Raw genomic sequence first — 15,045 nt, 5'->3', positions numbered from 1 at the left:
TTTGTATTATTGCATTAAATAACTGGACCCTTTTCCCATTGTTAGGCAATTACCACATTAAATAAAAAGGTAATAGCAGAACCACATACGGTGACAGATTTTATTTTTAATATTTTTTATTTATTTATCTGACAGAGAGAGAGATCACAAGTAGGCAAAGAGACAGGCAAAGAGAGGGGGAACCGGGCTCCCTACCAAGCAGAAAGCCCAATGGGGCGCCCTGAGACCATGACCTGAGCTGAAGGCAGAGGCTTACCCCTCTGAGCCACCCAGGCACTCCTATAGATGTTAATTAGACTTACTGTGGTAGTCACTTCCCAATATATACAAATAATGAATCATTACATTGTGAAACTGAATTATGTCAACTTCCTATTCTTTAAAAAAAAAAATACACACACACACACACACACACACACACACACACAGTAGCAGGAAGGACCAGCATTGATATGTAGGATAAAAGCAAACTTAACTGAATGGTAAACAGACTTTTGAATCTATTTTTTTAAAAAGATTTTTTTTTAATCTCTTCAGAGATAGTGAGAGAGAGCATGAGTGGGGAGGATAAGGAGAAGTAGACTCCCACCAAGCAGGAAGCCCAATGCAGGGCTCTATCCCAGGACCCTGAGATCATGACCTGAGCCAAAGGCAGATGCTCAATGGACTGAGCCACTCAGGAGCCCCTTGAATCTATTTTTAAAGCTCTATAACACTCAACTGCAAGTTTTCCAACCTTGTTTCCTAAAGAGAGACCTTACATTTGGAAAAAATATGTCCTTCAAAAAATTTAACAAATTATATATGATAGTAATCAAATTCCCCTTACTCTGGGTTGAGTTTACTACTAAATGGAAATCTAGACTACTGACAGAAAGAATGCACACATATTACTAGAAAATACTTCTCGGGACGCCTTCAGCTCAGGTCATGATGCTCAGGGTCCTGGGATGGAGCCCCACATGGGGCTCTCTGCTCAGCAGGAAGCCTGCTTCTCCCTCTCCCACTCCCCCTGCTTGTGTTCCCTCTCTCATGGTCGCTGTCCCTGTGTCAAATAAATAACTAAAATCTTTAAAAAGAAAATACTTCTTATTATATAACAGGGAGTCAATATAATACAATAGTTAATGAGCACAGACTACAGTGAGACTACCTGTGTTGGAAATCTTGGCTACAACTTACCAGCTGTGTGACTCGGTAAGTTATTAAACCTCCCCATGCCTTAGCACCCTCACCTGTAAAATGGGATAATAATAACCATCTCATGGTTGTTAAGAGAATTCAGTGAGTTCATATTTATAAAGTTTTTGGCATACAGTAAATGCCATGTAAGTGGTTGTTCAGAATTTTTAATTAAGCTAACATTTATTGAGCACTTACTATGTGTTAGGTTAAATGCTATAGGCATGAATTTGTCTCAAATAATCTTCACAGCAGCCCATGATGAAGATACTATGATTGTCCCCATTTAAAGATAGAAAATTGAAGCACAAAAAGATCACATGACTCAGCCAAGGTCAAACACAAATGCTGAAACAAGAATTTGAACTCAAGTCTGACGCATGACCTACAGTTTTAACATAGATTACAAGGTACACTATACATTAGAAGCAGTAGCCTCCAGCTGTGCTTTAACTTAAAAAGAGGGCAGGGAGAGGTGAGACTTTACTGAAATAAATCAGAATATGTATTTCCTGGAATAAAGTAGGGTATTTTAAAAATTAATAAAGAAAGATCACTATAATACAAAAGCATGTATATATAAAGTAACATGATGTCTGATATTTATCCTAAAATAAAACAGCTTCAGGAAAATGGGAGGATAAAAGAAACAAGATCAGACATGCATTGATAATTGTTAAAAGCTTGGTGATAGGAATATGGTGGCTCATTATTTTATTCTCTCTACTTTTGTAAATTCTAAATAGAAGTAGGGTGCACAGATTATAAATACTTTTATTACATAAGCAAACAACTTTCTTATGATTCCTGTATCAAAGCCATAAAAGGATACTTGATATTTATACATTTTACAATGTATAGATAATCTGTGAAAGGATGGTCTCACTTCAAAAAACTGAGGATCTTCTCAACCAAAATAAAAATTTAATAAAAGTATTTAAGCACATACATATAAATAGACATATTAAATTGCTATCTGCATTTCCATCAACTTGTTAAAAATATTTGCTGGAATAATTAACACCTTTTTTTTTCGTGTCTTGCTTCTGCCTGATAATCTCTATGATTATGATACTCTCTGGTCTGTTGCCCAGAAAACGGATGGGTTTGTGACAAATAGGAATCTATAACATGGTCACAAACTGGACAATATGAATAAAAAACAGAAATCTGCTTCAGTAAGAAACACTTACAGGGGCACCTGGGTGGCTCAGTGGGTTAAGTCTCTGCCTTGGGCTCCAGTCATGATGTCAGGGTCCTGGGATCGAGCCCCGATCCCCACATTGGGCTCTCTGCTCAGCAGGGAGCCTGCTTCCCCTCTCTCTCTCTCTGCCTGCCTCTGCCTACTTGTGATCTCTCTCTCTCTCTCTGTCAAATAAATAAAATCTTTAAAAAAAAAACACATAAAATGTCTTGCCTCAAATTGTAGTTGATTTTTAAAAAGTTGTAATTGGGGGGCACCTGGGTGGCTCAGTGGGTTAAGCCTCTGCCTTTGGCTCTGGTCATGATCTCAAGGTCCTGGGATCAAGCCCCACATCGGGCTCTCTGCTAGGCGGGGAGCCTGCTTCCCCCTCACTCTCTGCCTGCCTCTCTGCCTGTGATCTCTCTGTCAAATAAATAAATAAAAATCTTAAAAATAAAATAAAAAAATTAAAAAAAATAAGAAGTTGTAATTTGTTTTTATACTAATATATATCAGTGGGCTTCTGATAAGTATAAATATAATTAATAATTAAAGAACATTCTATATGCTCTAAATTATAGTAAAAAAAGTTAGCTGATACTAAAGGGAAAACTCAACATTTATTAAGCCAGACACTATACTAGGCATTTTCATACACATTACCTCTGTAAACTTAAGAGATTATATACATTTTTATAGAAAGATATTAAAGTTTAGAGAGGTGAAATAACCTGCCCAAGGCCACAGAGTTTATTAGCAACTAAATTGCTATTCAAACTCAACCTCAATTACAAAATCCATTCTTCCTACCACTATATCAGACTATGGGGAGGCAAACACTAAACTAAATCAGATATGGGAGGCAAACATCTAAACTCAAAAAAACTTAAACATTTATGGCCTTTTTTTTTTTTTAAGATTTTATTTATTTATTAGAGAGAGAGCATGAACAGGGGAGGGGCAGAGGGAGAGAGAGAAACAGGCTCCCCACTGAGCAGGGAGTCCCACACAGGCCTCCAACCCAGGACCTTGGGATCATGATAGGAGCCAAAGGCAGATGGAAGGCAGATGTATAACTGACTGAGACACCCAGGCGCCCCTTTATGGCCTTTTTAAAGTGGACCACAAAATGTTTAAGTTACCGGTTACATATTTATTTTACAGTGGCAGCTTGGGTTTAGGTAATGAACTACAGCTAAAACACAAAAAGCATTATGTCTGCTATTGTGTGACTCTTTTCCCCCAAGTCTCTTAATTCCAGCCTCAGGTTACTCATCTCTATAATGGGGAAATTAATATCCTTGCTGTCCAACTACAGGATTACAAAATTCAAAGAGGATATGGAAAACAATTTCAAAAACTACAAAATAGAGGGGCTCCTGGTTGGCTCAGTCAAAAAGCATGTGATTCTTGATCTGGGGGCCCCTTAAATTTGAGCCCCACATTGGGTGTAGAGATTACTAAAAATAAATAAGCTTTTTAAAAAATTATGTTAGAAACCCTACAAAACACAAATAGAGTCTTTTTTTGGGCCTTAAAATGCTGAAAACAACAAAGTGTTTCTTTTTTTTCAATGTAAAGTTTTCTAAAATAATTGTCAGCTATTTAAATTCTACACCTTCTATTAACATTTCCAGAATTTGTCTCAAACTTTTTTTTCTAAGCATATTCCAATCATCTCTTTCTTTGGCTTTCCTTAACCTTAAAAATAATGCAACAGTAACGATACAATGCTTTTGTAATAAATAATTAACATTCTGTTTCGAAATGCTCAACATATAAAAGTTCTAAATTCTGAATTTTCAAACAAAATATGTGTTTGGTGTCACTCTTTTAGTTATACTTATGATCATAATGATTGAGCCTTTTCATATTCAGTTTATGTATAAGAAGATAGAATTAAAATCTGGAATTCCAAAGTAGAACACCCAACACATAATTTTTAGTGGTTTTGTGGGGGGGGGGGGGGTTTCAAGGCTTCTCAAAGCAGATACAATAAGCTAACAAGCACATCAAACACAGCAACAAAATCCACTGAAACATTCAGCTGCTCTAAAAGAAGGATCAGGCTCTTTAGGAGAAAACTACATTGTATGAGTTTGCAAAGTTTCACACTTTCTCATTTAAACTCCATTTCAGAGAAAGCCTTTGCATACTCACACAATATGCTTTAAAATGGCACTTTGCTGACCTTCCAATAGTCCAGCTCTATGAAAATTCTGTGATGGGTGTAACTTCAGAGAATCTGAAAAACACAAAAAGCATTAAGTACTTTTTATGCTGAATGACTTAAGAAAGAAAAAAAGGCAAGGGTGGCATAAATCTCTTACATAACTGCCATGTATTTTTAAGAGCTAAAGCCCATATCTGTAACTATACTCTGCAAAAGAAGATGGAATTGCTTCTACCCTGGTCTCTATGGTAAACTTCGATTTTCATCAAGCGTTTGTTTCATGGAAAATTATCTGATGATTACTGCACAAATGGTGTTAATGTCTTGTCTATTTTTAACACCCAATTGTACCACATTAGCCCTCTTCTAAGAATCATCTCTTGATATCATCTTTTTCTTCTGACACTCAAAACTACAATATCTCCAACTACTTCAGGTATGATGCCTGAAAAACATCCTACAGGATGGTGACTGCCGGCTAAAGTCATCAGAGCAACAGACAATGGCTACAGTTACTAAGTAGGACTCTCTGTACAAACCCAACCGTCAGTCTGTAAAGCCCAGTACCTTCCAGAGTAAACCATCTCACTCTGATTTCGCTTAAACAATTAACATTTACTAATGTGAAGCTGAGGTCCCCCTTTCTGGAGGGGGTAGAATCAGCGGATGGATACATCACACCAAAACTGAAGAAACGCTGGATTTCTCAGTAAGGAGGTTCACAACGGCACATAATTTCTTTTAATATGGTGAAATGAATAGCTAATAACCCATTTACGTCTTTTGCCCCCCCCCCCCCAGGGGTTTAAAAAGTGGTGAAGAGTGTAGTGGGAGCGTTCTGGTTTGATGCCCCTTGCACAGGGAACCTGTTCTAACACATTCTTGTGGAGCCCAGTATAGGAATTTAAACCCGGTAGAGATCAACTCAAGTGTTCATATCGTAGCTCCCGGGAATCCCCTTTAGGCCTTGGCCAAAAGAGTTTAAAAACGGGAATCTCTGTCCAATGCCCCCTCCCTGCAAGGAGTCCTGGAACGGCAACGACAGAGAAAATTCTCAAAGGACAGCGTCAGTGCCTGAGCTGGTACCCCTGGGACAGGAGAGGAATAAAACTAATCCAGAGAGAGCACCCCTATCTTTGTAAAAAGAGAGGAAGATGTAAGTCATTAGAATGCCACAGAGGTGGAAAGAGAGAAAAACAGAAAATTCGGGCCCATTCCAGCAATAAGATGACGAGGAAAGGAAGAACGCCTGGTCGAGGGGGGCCGTCCCAACAAGGGGAGGGAGTGGACTAGGCCGGAGGGAGCGGGGGGTAGAACGACGGCGCACAAACAACCTGCAGGGGGGAGAAAAATGGTGCCCCTGCACCCAGAACCGGCTCCGAGCCAAGCCGCCCGTTTGGGGGCAACTTTGCTAGGGAGGATGGCCCTGGTAGGGGGGCCGCGGCGCACGGATCGCAGCGGCCCCAGCACGGGGCCCAGTCTGGGGGAGGGGGGATCCCTGAGCGGGGGAGGCCGGGACCAGCCGCTCGAGGAGTGTGGCGGGGCCGGACACGCCGAGGGACTCTCAGAGCGACTGGTGCCGCAGAGACCCGGGGCCGTCGGCAATTGGGCTCCGTGCGGCCCGCGACTCCGCGGGGGAGGGGCCGCCACTCCTCCCCTGCCCCTTCCACCATCACCCGACACCATCAGCCTCTCCCCACCCCCCTCAAAACAGGCCCGACCGGCCCGGGCTTGCCCCCAACCCCGACGGGGACCCCTCTGGTTCCCCCGGGCCGGGCCTCCCCGCCCCCACGCCCCAGCCCCCAGCCTGACTCACCTCGCGAGTACAGGGACTTGGGCGATTCCAGGTCTAGGTCCGCGCTGAGCAATGAGATGAAGTCCGAGGGCATCGCAGCTCGACCCAGCCCGGCCCGAGGGCAGCGGGAGGGGGGGGAGCGGCGGTGGCGGCGGCACCTCCTCTCCGGGACCGCGGGCACCGAACCGGGGGCGGCGAGGCGAGGGCGGCTGCTGCAGCCTCCTCCTCGAGGGCAGTGACTTCCACCGGGCCGAGGACCGAGGAAACGGCAGCGAGGCGGAGGGGAAACTCCACGGGGACTAATTCCCGGCGAGCCAGGAGGGGGGTTCAGGGCGGGGAAAGGGAGGGGGGAGAGCCAACGGGTCCGTTTCGTGCTTCTCCTCAGCGAAAACTGACGGTCGCCGCCACCGCCGCTGCCGCTGACAGGAATCTGAGCCCCGCCCCCCGCGAGGCACTGCGCAGGCGCGGAGGGGGGCGCCCCAAAGCCTGGAAGAGCTAGGGCGGCCGCCGGAGGGCGGGGAGACGCGCCAAGGAACAGCATCAACAAGGGCTTCGCTTCCTGCCGCCGCGGCAGCGGCTGCTGTTTCCCAGCCGGGAAAGGGCCCCGCCAGCAGGGAGGGAGGCAGGGAGGTGTCCGCGCCTGGGGCCCCGGGGAGGGAAAGGTATTTGCGCCGACCTAGTGGCGGCGAGCCCGAGGCGGCCGGCCCAGCGCCGAGCTGAGCTCAGGAGGAGACGGACCTGAGGGAGCTGAGGGAGCCGAGGTGACTGCCGGACGGGAAGGACCCCAGAGTTGGGTACGGCCGGCCTGGGCGGACTGGCTTGGGGTCTCGCAGGGGAATGGAGTTTTCGTCTCTTGGACAACCACCAGTCCTTTAGGGTTTCATAGGAGTCTTCAGCTTGAGTTGGCCCAGGGACTGTCAAGCTCATTTCTTAATTAGGAAATGACAGACCATATCTAAAAACCTCGAGTTATTGGTTGTTTTTAATTAAAGTACCTTCTTCGTCCTTTACCCTCCCTATTTTTGTCTCCCCTCCCCCATCCTTTAGAGGCTGAAAATTCGAAACAAAACAAAACATAAAACCAACTTTCTGATTGTGCTGGGTGGCCGGGTTTATTCGGAGTAGGAGATAAAAGTCTATTTAAAAATTGGATCCTATGAATCCACCTCGCTGTTCTAAAGGAAAAAGGAAAGAAGCACAGCTAAACACCACTCTTCCAAAAACCCTTTTACTTTTTTACCTTTGGATTAGGCGAGGATGGAGGAAAACACATTTAATTGAGTTTCTTCTATTATGTTCATGGGGCCAAAAGTTTCCGTTGCAAAAACTGAAAATCCTCACCTACACCGCAGACCGTTTCCTGACTCTAATAGACTTCTGAGAAATTTTTAATCAAGTTATTAAAATATCAATTGGAGTGCAGAGTATGCATCTTGGGAAATAATTTTAATCTTGTGTGGAATACTGATGCCAGCAATCTCTGGGCAACGTTTTTAAGCTATTAGATTTGGGGTGCCTGGGTGGCTCAGTCGCTAAGCGTCTGTCTTCGGCTCAGGTCATGATCTAAGTGTCCTGGGATTGAGCCCGGAATCTGACTCCCTGCTAGGCAGGAAGCCTGCTTCTCCCTCTCCCATTCCCCCTGCTTGTGTTCCTGCTCCCACTATCTTTCTCTCTGTCAAATAAATAAATAAAATATTTAAAATAAAAAAGCTATTAGATATGGTTTTAGTTTTGTTACTTTATCTACACAGTTACAAATCATAAAAACTTACTCTTGTGTATTTCATATATATATATTATATAGATATATATATATAAAACTGGTGTATATATACAAGTTATAAGTATATATATACAAGTATATATAATCCAAGTATATATACAAGTGTATACACACACACACACGCATATATATACAAGTTATATCTATCTATATATGATGTATCTATCTATACAATTTATAGAGCCTTTTCCCCAGGAAGCTGGGCCATTCATCTGGACTTGGAGTCCTGGAGATGGGGAAGAAACTCTCAGTGAAGGAGGTCCCAGTGCAGGTGTCTCTGGGGTGGGGCTCTTTGTAAAGCTTTACCTGCAGACCTAGAATTTAAACTTGTGTCATCAGAGTCTCCCTGTCTTTCCATCTGAACATCGGATTCAGGTTGCCCAATTATCTTCACTGCACTCTGTGCAGTAATGAATCAACCCTGTCCTCTTCCTGTCAGAGGTAAGAGAGCTTTTCAGAGCCATCCCAAGATGGCAAAGCAGAACAGGAAACTACTCTCAAATCTCCATTGCCACTATATGCTGTTGCAACAAGTCCCAAGGGAAGTCCCTTCATAACTCGTAAGAGCCTAATTCATTTGAGAGGAAGATTCAGTCAAATTGCCCAACAGGCCAAGGCCTTGGCCAAAGCTTTTGAATTGGAGCAAACACCTGATGGAGACCCCCCGACACACACACACACACACACACCCTCCAGCCATTAGTCAATACAAAATGTGAGGAGAGGAAATTGCAATTTACCAGGCAGAACCCCAATACTAAAAAGTTGGGTGCATCACTCTGATATATTCCTTTTCCCCAGACCTATGTAATCATTCAACAAACTTAGGGTATAGGAAATCCCCAGTGCTGTTCTGACCCTAATTAACAAGTCAAGAATTGGCAAGGCCTCTTCCTTCCCCTTTCCCTCAACACTTCTCTGCCCTTTTGTGCCTTCCCCACCACCCCCCCTCCACGAGTGCTTTGTTGTTTATGTTAATCAGATTTCCCCTGGCTTGGTTAAAACCCTGTAAATGGGGGGGGGGGGGGCGGCAAGTGTGACTTGACCCAGACTGAATTCTCCTAGATGGATTCTTTAGGCTCAGTCCTCAGCCCATCAGGCCTTGCATCAATCATTGATTATATCTCAATGGAATTTGAAAATTCAGTGTTCCTCTCATTTCCTTGTACAGAAATACATTTTTTGAAAAACTGTTTAGATGGGTAGTTTTCATGGCCATGCTTTGCAACAGCATGGAGACCTAGATTTCATGTTATCCTTAAAATTTCAGTGACTAAAAACACAAATTCATTAGTAAACATGTGTGCTCTGCTCTAATCACAAAATATAAGACCGGCCTGATATTCAATTACTAAAAATAACTATCCGATCAGTTAATTACATGCTACCCCCATTTCCAAGGATATTCCCTCTGTACTCATTAATGTCTCTTTACTTCTCCTTCTATTCAATCTTTGAAAGAATCTCATGTTATATTTCAAAAACCACCCATTCCTCAAATATACACCTTCATAAAACTTTGTGCACAATAAAAAGTAAAGCTTTAAGCGTGTAAAATTTGTAAATTTCCTCTCATTGAAAATTACAATAGGATTATGGAACAAAACATAAAGCAGATTTAGTAGTTTGTAGAATTCCTTTATATTGCTTCCCAGTCATCATATCACATTCCCAAGTTACTTGATTAAAATTTCACAAGAACCCAGATTCAACTACAAGGTTGTATAGATTATGCAATAGAGTGGCAGTTTTTATACTTGGTGGTGTGTTCTTTAACCCCTCCTGGACCTGTTTAGGCACTTAGTGAATTGTGTTGCTGGATCTACTCTAAATGAAAGAGGTTCAAATATCAACCACTGAAAAGGAATTAAATAAACTCATACAGAACAGAGGAATGCGTTGTCACAAGATAATCTTTGTCTTGTAATACAATTAAGGCTGTTAAAATAATTTTGGTCACATGGATATTGTAAAGAAACTGCTAAACAAACACAAGGTCTGAAAGGAAAATTTCCAGAGCAGTTCAAGTCATGGACAAGAAAAAATTTTAGACCAAAAATGATCTCTGCTCCATCTTGGGAGCACTCCTTAATAATAATGGAGAATTGGTGGTGGTGGGACATAGCAATGAGTGCATTTGTGCTGAAACTGTAAACAAAGTTTTATTTGATTATGATTATGTGTCAATTTTCACCCTTAGAACATGTTCTAGCAAGTATTTCTCTTTTTAAAAATATTTTATTTGTGGGGCACCTGGGTGGCTCAGTGGGTTAAAGCCTCTGCCTTCGGCTCAGGTTATGATCTCAGGGTCCTGGGATCAAGCCCTGCATGGGGCTCTCTGCTCAGCAGGGAGCCTGCTTCCTCCCTCTCTCTGCCTGCCTCTCTGCCTACCTGCGATCTCTATCTGTCAAATAAATAAATAAAATCTTAAAAAAATAAAAATAAAAATATTTTATTTGTTTATTTGACAGAGAGAGATACAGTGAGAGAGGGAACACAAGCGGGGGGAGTGGGAGAGGGAGAAGCAGGCTTTCCGCGGAGCAGGGAGCCCTACACGGGGCTCCATTCCAGGACCCTGGGATCATGAGCTGGGCCCAAGGCAGACTCTTAACGCTAAGCCACCCAGGTGCCCCTCTAGCAAATATTTCTGAAGGCGAAATTAGTTTTGATAGTTTTGCCATTGGATTTAGAACATTCTCACTCCTTACATCTTTCGCTGCCCAAATCTGGTAATCAGGCATCTAATTCACTTTGATGAAGTAATTCTGTACTTTATGACAGGGTCGGAGTCAGAGTTTTCATCCAAAGTCTTAGACCAGTTCAGTCTCTTAAGACCTAGAATAGTTGCAAGTCCTGAGCTACAGAGCCATCAGCTTGAATTGGGAGAACTTGGTGAACAGTGGAGAAAGGAGAGAAATTTTAATGGGAAATTAGAAACCCCTGACCCCATTAAACCAAGAAAGGAAGGAGAATGTCTCTAGGTCATCCCAACAGTAGTCAGGTTGGACTCATGTAAACTGCATTCAAGTCCTTATTCATACTGGCTTTGACACCATCATGTTTGCTAAGATGCTCTTTCCACATCTAATCATAACATGAATAATCTAGTAGCCTCACCTCAGCTGTGATATTAGCTTGACCAAGAGTATGAGTTAGAAATGGTTTTACAGAGCTACCTGTGTGGCTCAGTTGGTTGAGCGTCCAGTCTGACACTTGGTTTTGGCTCAGGTTGTGATCTTGGGGTCATGGGATCAAGCCCTATATCAGCTCAGCAGGGAGTATGCTTGAGGTTCTCTCCATCCCTCTCCCTCTGTTCCTTACCCCATGCTCTCTCTAAAATAAAGAAATAAAATCTTTAAAAAATTTTTATTTATTTTAGAGAGAGAGAGAGACAGAAATAGTGAGAGCACCAGTGGTGAGGAGAGGGAGAAGCAGGCTCCCCACTGAGCAGGAAGCCCGATGCAGGAGTCCATCCCAGGATCCCGGGATCATGACCTGAGCTGAAGGTAGATGCTGAACCAGCTGAGCCACCCAGGCACCCCTAAATAAATCTTTTTTTTTTAATTGTTTTACAGTTTCCTATTACCTTCTCTCTTAATTCAGGGAGCCTTTTTTGTTGTTGTTGTTGTTGTTGTTGTTAAGATTTATTTGAGAAAATGAGAGAACACACATGTGCATACACTGGGAAGAGCAGAGAGAATCCCAAGTAAACTCTGGCCTCAGGACAGAGCCCTAGTCAGGGCTTGATCTCACACCCCTGAGATCACGACCTAAGCTGAAGTCAAGAGTTAGGTGCTTAACTGTCTGAGCCACCCAGGTGCTCCTTAATTTAGGGAGTTTTTTAACCTGAAGTCCATGGATTTGTTTCAAGGGATCTGTGATCTCTTTAAACTTGTATACAGATTTTTGCAAGCTTGTATCTACATGCACTTTGCTCCAAAGGATGAAAGTCTTGGAGTGCTGGGGTGCCTGGGTGGCTCAGTCCACGGAGCATGGGGCTCTTCCCCCACCTCCCCTTAAGACTGTATTTATTTATTTGAGAGAGAGATTGGAGGAGGAGGAGAGAGAGGAACAAGCTGAATCCATGCTGAGCACAAATCCTGATGAGGTGTTCAACAATCACACTTCCCTGAAATCATGACCTGAGCTGAAATCAAGAGTTGGAGCTTAACTGACTGAGTCACCCAGGCACCCCGCATAAGGGTCTTGTCGAGGTTGTGAGTTTGAGCCTCACATTGGGGTAGAGATAACTAAAAACTCAAATCTTAAAAAATTGTTTTAAAAAACCCACAAAGGAGGGGTGCCTGGGTGGCTCAGTGGGTTAAAGCCTCTGCCTTTGGCTCAGATCATGATCCCAGGGTCCTGGGATCAAGCCCCACATCGGGCTCCCTGCTCAGTGGAGAGCCTGCTTCCCTTCCTCTCTCTGCCTGCTTCTCTGCCCTACTTGTGATCTCCATCAAATGGATAATAAAATCTTTAAAAACAACAACCACCACCACCACAAAGGATGAAAGTCTTTAACTTCATAAGATTTCTGGGAAAAAAAAAATCCATTACCCAGAGAAGATGAAAAAAAAAATTCCTCTATATGAAACAAATCAACTCTTCCCTCTTTCCACAAATGGGCTCTAGAAACTATGCTAGGTGCAGGAAATACAAAGATTTTACAAAGATGAATATAAGAATTCAACTGTCAGCCTGATGTGGGAGACGACCTTTAAACAAACACACAATGCATTGTGACAGGGGCTATGCTAGAGTTTTGTGCAGGTACTAGAAACCAATTACCTTTCATTTTATTAGTAAGCTGATAGAGGGAAGAGGAAGGAATGCCATCTAACACACATCACTTTCTTCTCTGCCCCCTATCCCCCCACAGGTGATTTCTCTTCACTTCAACCACAATTTCCTACAGTGGCTAAGAGAGGCTAGACAGTTGCAGGGCAAAGTCCTGACATACAATTGCTTACATTGTGAAGCATCACAGCTATTATGTGTTGATACAAATATTCCAAGAAATACCTGGGCTTCATTGGACTTTGTCAGTGGATTGTCAAAGAAACACTGAGTATCTTTCTTCAGCTTTGCTGAGGATTATGGCTGACTACTTAGGTTAGGGATGCAATGATAAATTAGTTGAATTGGTCATCCACCACTAAGCCCAGAACTGAAGGGCGAAGTTGAAGTTATTGGATAAACTAGACTGACTTTAGAAATAACATATTCCACCTAAGAAGCATTTGTTTCAGCTGAATAAGGAAATGGGGGCCCCTCCAAACATGGGAAGAGGCATGCGAGGGATCTGCCCACATCTGTTAGAATCTAGTTATAAGACACGAGGCTTATAAACAATACTCATTTATGTATTCATTCACTTTCTCTACCCGCAAAGAATCTTGTTTTTCCTTCAAAGTCCAGCTCAGATTTTACCTCTCTGAATTCACCCTCAACCTTTCTAAGCAATATGGATTGTTCTCTGGGTTTCCATAACATTTCATCCAAAATGTTAGTAGAGCGATCACAACAATGAATTCCAGTTCATGGGTCTCTCTCTAATATATTGTGAACACTTAGCTGTATAGTCTTTGACAAGGTAAAAAAAAAAAAAAAACACATCCTTGCCTTAAATAACTCCTGATTGATTTTGAGCACATCACTTTAGCACCCACACGGAATGAAACAAACTCTCTATTATGCCATTTGTTGATATTGTACTAGGAATTTGACATCCGGTACAGATTAATAGAATAAAAGAAGAAACTGGAAAGTTAAGACAAGGTTAGAGGTGAAAGACCACAAATAAGGATTTTGTTCTTTATTCTGTAGGCACTGGGGAGGTATTGAAGGTTTTGGAGGAGGGGGATGATGGGACCAGAGCTTTTTTTTAAAGAAAGTAACAGAGACAGCTGTGTGGAGAGTAAATTGGCAGCTGAAAGCCCAGAAAGAAAGCCCAGCAAAGGCCAATGAGGCCCTGAAGGGTAAAGGCTGAAAACGTGGAAAGGAGGAGTTGTTTATGCAAGACATTGTGGAAGTAGAATCAAAAGAACTCAGAAATTGCTTAAATGTTGAGAGTGAGAGAAAAGTATGAGAATAGTTAAGAAAAGGAGATAGTGAGAGAAGTATGAAACATCATCAACAGGATCTTCATCGTCGGAGTCCAGTAGTCTAATGTGCTAAAAAAAAAAAAAAAAAAATACTTAACAGATAAGCAAACACCACTTAAACATGAATCACCCAGGAGACTTTATATTTTGGTACATGGAGCAGCAAAATCTCTGACCAGAAAAGGATTTATCCTAGATTTAGTTTTTACCAGTAGGAAAGCCAAGTAAACATAACTTGCTGAATCTCAGGGAAAGAGTAAAGGGATAAGAAGCAAATCTGCATAAGTACATGTTCCCGGGGTTCACTCCAAATATACTGGAGTATTAACATATAAGCTTTTAAATGTTTATTTTCATAGTAACTAAATATGGAAGAATTTCAAGAATCCTAAAGGCTAACAATTCTTCCAAAAAAGAAAAAAAAAAAAGCCTGTAGAGATAAAAGCAGCCATAACGTCTTTAAAGAGCTTCAATTTGCAAACCTTCCACTCGTGGAAGTCTTGGGTAATAATGGACCTAAGGTTTACTCTGTAAGGCCTGGACCAAGGACCAGAGCATTTAAAAACCAGGTATAAAACCGACTGAGGGAACTCTGAACTTCCCCCTGACCACCTGAGCTGGAATCACAAGGAACACATAGCTGGTCTGCCCTTTGTAATTAGTTAGTTAGTCAAGTTTAGTCTAGTTTATTTAAGCAATCTCTACACCCAATGTGGAGCTCAAACTCACCCACCCCGAGATCAAGAGCTCTATACTCTACTGACTGAGCTAGCCAGGCACCCCTGCCCTTGGCAGTTATTAAATAAATATGCTTTTGGGTTGTAG

General features: G+C 42.5%; 1 protein-coding gene across 3 annotated transcripts in view; it reads right to left on the bottom strand.

Moving 5' to 3' along the window:
* The window catches only part of LOC111152770 (nuclear factor of activated T-cells 5), a 107,789-nt gene extending 101,088 nt beyond the window's left edge, over positions 1–6,701 (bottom strand). The window contains exons 1-2 of one of the 3 annotated variants that reach the window (XM_022511393.1): positions 6,355–6,701; positions 4,557–4,610 (exon numbers count right to left, since the gene is read on the bottom strand). In XM_022511393.1, coding sequence (XP_022367101.1) covers positions 4,557–4,610; positions 6,355–6,427 — 127 coding nt within the window. In that variant the 5' untranslated portion in view covers positions 6,428–6,701. The other 2 variants (XM_022511394.1, XM_022511395.1) reach the window with 2 other exon arrangements.
* Between the last annotated feature and the right edge of the window lie 8,344 nt (positions 6,702–15,045).

This window comes from Enhydra lutris, unplaced genomic scaffold (genome assembly GCF_002288905.1).
Source record: "Enhydra lutris kenyoni isolate GAN:26980312 unplaced genomic scaffold, ASM228890v2 scaffoldscaffold30, whole genome shotgun sequence".
NCBI classification, from domain to species: Eukaryota; Metazoa; Chordata; class Mammalia; order Carnivora; family Mustelidae; genus Enhydra; species Enhydra lutris.
Note: the sequence above shows the minus strand (reverse complement) of the source record. Positions and strands in the feature narration are given on the sequence as shown.